The sequence below is a fragment of the Rissa tridactyla genome, chromosome 2, assembly GCF_028500815.1.
Source record: "Rissa tridactyla isolate bRisTri1 chromosome 2, bRisTri1.patW.cur.20221130, whole genome shotgun sequence".
Lineage (NCBI taxonomy): Eukaryota > Metazoa > Chordata > Aves > Charadriiformes > Laridae > Rissa > Rissa tridactyla.
In genome coordinates, this window is record NC_071467.1 from 10,424,096 (window position 1) to 10,433,125 (window position 9,030).

The 9,030-nt window shown below is 42.8% G+C and overlaps 1 protein-coding gene across 2 annotated transcripts in view; it reads left to right on the plus strand.

The window, feature by feature from the left end:
- The window catches only part of ADCY8 (adenylate cyclase 8), a 128,238-nt gene extending 120,700 nt beyond the window's left edge, over positions 1-7,538 (plus strand). For both annotated transcript variants that reach the window (XM_054193173.1, XM_054193174.1), the window contains 3 exons: positions 812-904; positions 5,440-5,554; positions 7,051-7,538. In XM_054193173.1, coding sequence (XP_054049148.1) covers positions 812-904; positions 5,440-5,554; positions 7,051-7,538 — 696 coding nt within the window. The remainder of the gene's footprint in view (positions 1-811; positions 905-5,439; positions 5,555-7,050) is intronic.
- Positions 7,539-9,030: the final 1,492 nt, after the last annotated feature.

Here is a 9,030-nt window from a genome sequence, read left to right on the forward strand (position 1 = left end):
CACTCCCATTCCACTCAGTGTTTTAATCACTAGACTAAATTTATTCTTCCCCATGCAGGTTCTCAATGTGACAAGTTCTTTATGGCTACTTAGCACCTATAGCTGTCCCAAATAGATACAGATGTTTACCACTTCCCATTTGTTCCTTGTATTTTTTGTAGAAGGGGAAAATACATAACAAAAGTGTGGACTGAATGACTCAATGGGCATACCAGTGTTAGGTCTGCAGTAAGTAGAGGGAAGCATGGGATACAGGAGGACTTGATTTCTCATAGAATTTCTTTGGAGGCATCTACCTCCATCCATTGACTGTGTAAAATTATTAAAATGGTTATTTGAAGTGGACTGAATTCCCTTTAACACTGGTCTCATGACCCGGATTGTTACTGTAGCAGCACTTAATTTGCAAACTGAGTTCCTCCAAAAGAGATTTAAGAACACTTAAAAGTCTTCTTATATTCACACATACATACACAGAGTGTCTGCCTTCACTAATTTTCAGTGATTATACCTCAGGAAACGCAGGACTCATCTACATTTAGATTAGGCTGGAATATGCATGTCTTATATTATCCATTATGTGATTTACCAAACAGCTTTACAGAGCACGGCAGAATTTAGCTTGAATGCTCTCTGTGAGTACATGATGTTGCAGAAGTCCCAGCTCAGTGTGTCACAGAACCCAGCATGTACTGTGCGCTGTGACCAACTGGAAGATACCATAACTGTAATACTTCATTTCAATATCTGTAGGAGCATTTTGCATTAAGACTTACAGAAGTAACAGTGGGTTTTTTTACGTATGTATTAGTTACTAGGTGAAGAGAGATTTCAAGATATTGAAAAAATTAAAACGATTGGCAGCACATACATGGCCGTGTCAGGATTATCACCTGAAAAACAGGTAAGAGAATTGTTTTCTCTAAGAAGCAAAGTTTTTGGTGTGTCCAACCATTCATATTAGAGAATATTAGTGTTATCTTTATGATTTCCATAGAGTTGTGTTTGATAAAAGAAAATAGACATTTGGGGCTTCTGGCAGAGAACAGTTGCACTTCTTGATGAATTGAAATGCCATCTTGTGCTCGGAACAAGAACCATATGGATTCTTTCCTCAAATTTAGGTTTATAGGAGAGAAAAAAAATCTCCTTTCAATCACACTGATGTGAATCTAGAGCAGGTCTATCTATATCTTCGGACATACTCTAAAGTTACCACTGTAATTCAGGCTGGAATCTGGCTGACAGCCTCCAATGGTATATGGAGCAGATCTATTAACTGACGGCATACTTATGCAAGTGTAAGGCTGCATTTATACATTTTTGTGACGATGTAGCTGTATATCTAAAGACAGCACGATAAATTACGCATCAAAAAGAAAGCAGACCCATCGGTTCAACTGAAGCATAGAATCACAGAATCATTTACATGGGAAAAGACCCTCAAGATCATTGAGTCCAACCCTAAACCAAACACTGGCAAGCCCACCACTAAACTACGTCCCTCAGCACCACATCTACACTACACATCTTTAAAATACCTCCAGGGATGGCAACTCAACCACTCCCTGGGCAGCCGGTTCCAGTGCTTGACAACCCCTTTGGTGAAAAATTTTTTCCTAATATTCATCCTAATCCTCCCTTGGAGCAACTTGAGGACATTTCCTTTTGTCCTATCACCTGTGACTTGGGAGAAGAGACCGACCCCAACCTTGCTACAACCTCCTTTCAGGCAGTTGTAGGGAGCAATAAGGTCTCCCCTGAGCCCCCTTTTCTCCAGGCTAAATAACCACAGTTCCATCAGCTGCCTCTCATAAGACTTGTTCTCTAGCCCTCTCACCAGCTTCATTGCTCTTCTTTGGACACACTTGAGCATCTCAATGTCTTGTAGTGAGAAGCCCAAAACTGAACACAGTACTCGAGGTGCGGCCTTACAGGGGGCAAATACAGGGGGACAATCACTTCCCTAGTGCTGCTGGCCACACTATTTCTGATACAAGCCAGGATGCTGTTGGCCTTCTTGGCCATCTGGGCACACTGCTGGCTCATATTCAGTTGACCGTTAACCAAGACTCCCAGGCCCTTTTCCCCTGGGCAGCTCTCCAGACACTCTTTCCCACGCCTGTGGCGTTGCATGGAGTTGTTGTGACCCAAGTGCAGGACCCGGCACTTTGCCTTGTTGAACCTCACACCACTGTCCTCAGCCCATCAATCCAGCCTGTCCGGATCCCTCTGCAAAGCCACCCTATCTTCAAGCAGATCAACACTTCTGGCCAACTTGGTGTCATCTGCAAACTTACCAAGGGTGCACTCGATCCCCTCGTCCAGATCATTGATAAAGACATTAAACAGAACGAGCCCAATACCAAGCTCTAGGGAACACCACTTGTGACTGGCTGCCCACTAGATTTAAGTCCATTCAACACCATTTTTTGGGCCCATCAAACCAGCCAGTTTTTTACCCAGGAGTAAGTGTACTCATGTGTACTCCCATCCAAGCCATGAGCAGCCAGTTTCTCCAGGAGAATGCTGTGGGAAATGGTGCCGAAGGCAGCCAAAGGCTGCTAAAATCTAGGCAGACAACATTCACAGCCTTTCCCTCATTGACTAAGCAGGTCACCCTGAAATAGGAGGAGATCAGGTTAGTCAAGCAGCACCTGCCTTTCATAAACCCATGCTGTTTGGGCCTGATCGCCTGGTTGTCCTGTAGGTGCCACGTGATGGTACTCAAGATGATCTGCTCCATAACCTTCCCCAGCATTGAGGTCAGATTGACAGGCTTGTAGTTGCCCACATCCTCCTTGTGGCCATTCTTATAGATGGGCATCACATTTTCTAACTTCCAGTCAACCGGGACCTCTCTGGTTAACTAGGGCTTCTGATAAATGACGGGAAGTGGCTTGATGAGCACTTTTGCCAGTTCCCTCAGTACCTTTGGGTGAATCCCATCCAGTCCCATAGACTTGTGTGCATCTAAGTGGTGCAGCAGGTCATTAACCACTTCCCCTTGGATTATGGGGTTTTCATTCTGCTCCCCATCCCTGTCTTCCAGCTCAGGGGTCTGGGTACCCCAAGAACACCTGGCCCTTTCTATTAAAGACTGAGGCAAAGAAGGCATTAAATATCTTAACCTTTTCCTCATCCTTTGTCACTACGTTTCACCCCGCATCCAATAAAGGATAAAGATTCTCCTTAGCCCTCCTTTTGTTGCTAACATATTTGTAGAAACATTGTTTTACTGTCTTTTACATCAGTAGCCAGATTAAGTTCTAGTTGGGCTTTGGCCCTTCTAATTCTCTCCCTGCATAACCTCACGACATCCTTTTAGTCCTCCTGAGTTGCCTGCCCTTCCTCCTAAGGTTATAAACTCTCTTTTTTTCCCCTGATTTCCAGCCAAAGCTCTCTGTTCAGCCAGGCTGGTCTTCTTCCCCACCAGCACATCTTTCAGTGCACAGGGACAGCCTGCTCCTGTGCTTTTAAAACCTCATTCTTGAAGAATGTTCAGCCTTCCTGGACTCCTTTGCCCTTCAGGACTGTCTCCCAAGGGACTCTGTCAACCAGTCTCCTAAAGAGGTAGCAGTTCTGCTGATCCCCTTCTGAAGAACATCACAAAGCCAGAAATCTGCATGCTGCCCTCAGTTGCAGAATGCAAATGAAGTTGAGGGGAAAATCAGCCACAGAGGGCACATGCACAGTCACAGCCATAAACCTCAGATAAGTCAGATGAGAGAAATCCATTCATAATTACATCCAAGAATATGCGTGGAAACGGGGTCTCCAAAAGAATAAGATGAGGCTCTAAAATACCATCCAGCGAGAAGTCGGCTGTTGCTGAAATCTGTCTTGCTTGGCAACTGGTGCTTCTCCCCAAGGAAGACCACCACAAAAAAGGGTGTGCTGCCCCAGATTAACCACAGAGTGGGGATCAGATCTGCCCACATTGATTGCAACTGTCGGGAAAGCAGAAGCCAGATTAGCATAAGCTTTATAAACTAGAAAATTGCCATTGTTTGTTTAGAATACATTATAAAACATGTGGAGTGTAACTAGCTGAGCATCTCCCACCTACAGAGTAACAAGTGATGCTGATAGCTAAAGATCCACAAAACTAGACAGGCATGAGATATTTTTTTTTGTTCCAACTCAAAATGCTTCTGTGCAGAGATGAGGAAAGAAGGACTGAACATCAGGGAGGTAGCTGGTTATAGCTACACAGCTCCTAACCACTTCTTTTGACTCTTGATGTGGGTAAAGATTCAAAGGGAGAAAATCTTTGCAGCATTTCCAAGACTGATTAATTCATCCTTTTTCTAGAACTATAACAGCCTAATGGAATTGTTATGTATATTTTAAATACACTTATCTTCCAAAATACATGTCTATCACCTTGTCAGCATCTAGGAAGTGTGGGCTGCTGACAGAGGTTGGCATGCTGTGAACTGAGTGAGACTGAGGACAAGGACTGAGCACAGCGTGAACAGAACAGGGTGATGCCAGGGAGATGCTTATGTTCAGTATTAAACTCTGAGGATGATGAAAATTGCAAATGGCTGGACTGCATGACCCAGGGTGGGGATTGCAATGCTTCATTCCTATGGACTGGAAATTTGATGAAAGAATTACCTGACTTCAGAATAGAAGACATGACATCATACCCCTACTGGGACAAGACCAGGGCTGTCCCTTACTCCACTGCCTACTCAGAGAAATAATTAAGGAGTTCTCTGTCCCCCTTTTAGAGTCCCTGCCCCACCATCTGCTCTGTTGGTGTTCTGGGAAGATTAAAACCCACTCCTGGTCCCCATCTGTATATCAACTGCCTGGTAGGAATGGAAATGGAGGGAAAGGAGCAGGGAATGACTTGACTGCTCTAAGCAGAGGCAACAATGAGCTACAGAATAGCCTTTTCTTTTCCACTTAACTGGTCCTGGGTTGCCTGGCTTGCCTTTTTGTTCCTGTCACTATTCCATCCCGGGGAGCACTGGAATTAGTGCTTTTCCTGGGTTACAGTTTCACCAAAGGAGAATTATATCTTCCACTTCTTTCGCTCTACTTCTTGCTTACGTGGGTCATCCCTGGTTCTCACTAGTTTTTGTCCCTTGCACCTAAGCTATCTCAATCCTCTTTATACTTTCTTTCTCAGCCTTATATAGATTTCATAAGCCTCGTTAATTCCCATGATTGCCTGTCAGATTATTGACAGGAAATTACTTTCTTTGGTACTTCACCCTAAGCTTCTCTGTATCCAGGTATGCAAGTGTTTTAATATAAATGGCAAGCATTACCCCAAGAGAAGTTCATATTACCTCTCTTGGATCTAGTATGTTGAGACTGTTCTTACAAATTCCAAATTCAGATACTTGGAACTTGGTAGGGATGGGTGGGAGCTGGGCAAATGCAAAACTTTTCTAACATATTGGTTTATAACTTACTCCTCAGCAATGTGAAGACAAATGGGGGCATTTGTGTGCTCTGGCCGATTTCTCCATCGCTCTGAATGAAAGCATACAGGAGATCAACAAGCATTCATTTAACAACTTTGAACTCCGTATTGGTAAGCGTAGTTCAAACATGAGAACTAAAGTGGGATTTTGTCTGCAAGTATCTGACTCCGTAAGTGCACCTCAGGAACGTCGCAAGGACGTGTACAATTTAAGAGACTCCAAATACTGTGCCCTCTGTTTTACATTTTACTTAATCCCAAGCAAAGTTAGAAATAAGAAATTTGCAGAATACGGACCCTGGTTTGAGGACTGCCTTCTAAGGCTTAGTGAATTGTGAATGGGTACCATAGTTAAGCTACTGTCTCTAGTAAGTCTGGCCAAGACCCCATAGGTATAACACAAAAAGTGAACTGGGCAGCCCAGACCTAACCCCAGGCTTGATACTGGCTTGCAGTCTCTAATTAATCTCTCTGTCTTAGATTCTTCTGCAGTAAAGGGGTAATAGTAGCTTACTCTAAACCCTGCGTGTAATACTTTGGTTTTGCACAAAAATTAATTTGCAGTTTAGACTTGACCTGTCCCAGTTGCAGCAGCTTTGAATTGCTGTGATGGGGAACCTATTATCCTGGATGGGATATTCTGAATGGCTAGTAGGATGGGACATGAAAAGATGGCACATAGCAGGAGTGAATCTGATGGATTCTCGTGTTGACTGGATCACTGGCCAAAACCAAAAATCACCTGGAAGAAACATGTCCTTTACAGACAACACTGACACAAAAAACCTGAAGTATATTCATCAGTCACAGCACGAGGGGTCGCAGCATCATTATCTGTGACCTGCACTTCCTTACATTTTTGAACAGAAAACTCTCAGTTCCCAAGATTTCTCAGGGAACATGCATCCATTCTTAGGAAGTGTGGATCACTTGCAAAGATTTCATAGAGCATGAATGCAACAGTATTTGGAAATAATTTCTATCATGAATTTTAAAAAAATATTCTTTAAAAAAAGTCTATAAAACTAAGCCTTTTTGCAAAGATCTGCCTTTCTCTATCACTAAATGTATTCTTAAATCACTGCTGTAGAAAAAAATAGTCTCTTCTATGTTATTGCTTGTATTGAATTTATGCAACAATCTTACAAGATACAGTCTTTCAATAACTTTGTAGAATACTTCAATATTTTCACTTCATGGTACATAAGAATGTAATTTCGTGACTGCATAGCACTAAGAAGGTTGCCTTCAACAAGTGTAAACCCAGAAATCCTTCCAGAGAGTTCTTTTCTACTACATAAGTATCAGTTTGCTGGATACTTAGATTCTGGCAATAGTGCACAGAATACAGATGATACACAAGAACTGTGGTTCCGCTGTGATGGACGTCCTGTAAAATAACCCTGTGGGTATCACTTTTCATGTTTTCTAGCTTTTCTGGCTTTTTTTTCTTACCTTCTTTGTATGTACACCTCCTCTTTAAGCTTAGGGATAGGTGTATCTGAACCAGGCTTCATCTGGTTCTTAAGTGCAAATACAGTTTTTAGCCATTCTTGTCTAACTGACTCTCTCTTCCCAATTTTTTTTTAATTTTTTTTTTTTAATAGGGATTAGCCATGGCTCTGTCGTAGCGGGAGTTATCGGTGCTAAGAAACCCCAATATGATATCTGGGGCAAAACGGTTAATTTAGCAAGTCGAATGGACAGCACAGGTGTTAGTGACAGAATACAAGTGCCTGAAGAAACGTATCTGATCCTGAAGGACCGGGGATTTGCCTTCGACTACCGAGGAGAGATTTATGTCAAAGGTATCAGTGAACAGGAAGGAAAAATCAAAACATATTTTCTTCTAGGAAGAGTTCAACCAAATCCTTTAATCTTACAACCAAGAAAACTGACTGGACAGTATTCATTAGCAGCTGTTGTATTAGGACTTGTACAGTCTCTTAACAGGCAAAAACAGAAGCAAATCCTTAATGAGAACAATAACTCTGGAATCATAAAAGGACATTACAACCGGAGGACTTTGCTCACTCCCGGTGGGCCTGAGGCAGCAGCCCAGGCAGAGGGGGCTGACAAAACTGAATTGCCATAATCAGCATTTTGTTTGTGTTCTTTTTTTGTATTTCTTTTATATATAAAAATAAATATACAAATAAAAAGGGTTTAATTTTTTTTAGAAGAAGTGTGATTATTTTCTCGTGTGATATTTCGATGAGATTCAAATTCCTACAGTTTAACAAATGGTGCCGTCATCTCTTCCCTGGGTTTGATTAACCTCTGAATGTCCAGACATAGTAGCTGTAGGATACCACTGCTGTGCCAGCTACTTGCAGAAAGGGGCAAGAATAAACCCCTGACTGGAGGGATTTAGAACATAAATTGTATAGGGAGTTAATGATGGGGAAAGGAGGGAATACTGTCCACACTATTTGGGTGAAAGCAAAGGCATAAGCAGATTGAGTAGGTTCTTCTCACTTTTAGTTGCCTTCAAGATATGCACCTAAGCTTGTTGCCTGGTCTCCATAAGAGCCAGGGAAAAGCCAGTCAATACAGCCAAAGGATTTTAACGTGTGCTATCTGCCCAGATGTGAGGATCCGGGAGATAGAATAGGTGGAGCTTGCCCTAAATCCACTGATTCCATTGAGTCCACTGGCTCTTAAAATAGCCTAAGATGTCCTCCTCACAAGCAGGTGACTGCACTGTAGACAGATAAATTGCCTGTTGGTAACCACCTATCCTCTTGCACCCAAGCCAGGAGGTTGAGGTTCTCCTGTAGGTACTGTGTCATATCTGTCAGTACTGTCTGGAGGGCTCAAATGCACTATGGTATCTTGACCTGCACAAGCCACCTATGAGCAGATGACAGAATTACACCTTGAATGACATGTCTGGAGCTTTCAGCTGAGCCTATTGTCCAGTCAAGAAAGTAATCAAATTCTCTGGAGTCACCTTCCAGAACTTAGCATGTCACCAGTCTGAGTTCTCACCAAAACAAGGGTTATCTGAGGCTGTAAAAAGAGCATGCATTGGAGTAAAATAGGAGATGAAGTTTACTGCTGAACTCCTGCTCATTTACCTCGAGAGGAGGAGAGGCCAAAACTGAGGACACCCCAAATGATTTGTGTGCCAGCACAGACACAGTCCTGCTGGGATGCGGCAATGGCACACCTTGGTGTTACAGGCCCTGCATCAAAAGCAGGATAAAATTTTGGGGGATGGCTAATCAACTTCTCCTTGGAAATAGTAAATATATAGCACAGGCTCCTATACGCATCAGTGCCATGATTCACACTGAGCTATAAAGTGCACAAACAAACCTCTCATCAAGTCTGTATGCTCAAAGGAGCTGGTTTTGTCTCAGTAAATATTATCTTTAAAGTAAATCACAGATGGAAGCAGCAGAACCTGTAATCACACAGCAATCCCCAGATGAGACCGTACACAACCAATACAGTGCGACACTCGGATTCTTTGTAAATACAGGCCTTGCTTTTTGCAGGCTGTTACCTAGTTCTTAGTGAAAACTGGGGTTTCTTGGGAGCATCACCACTGGATCAAACCCGCTTTTAAAAGGTGGCCAATA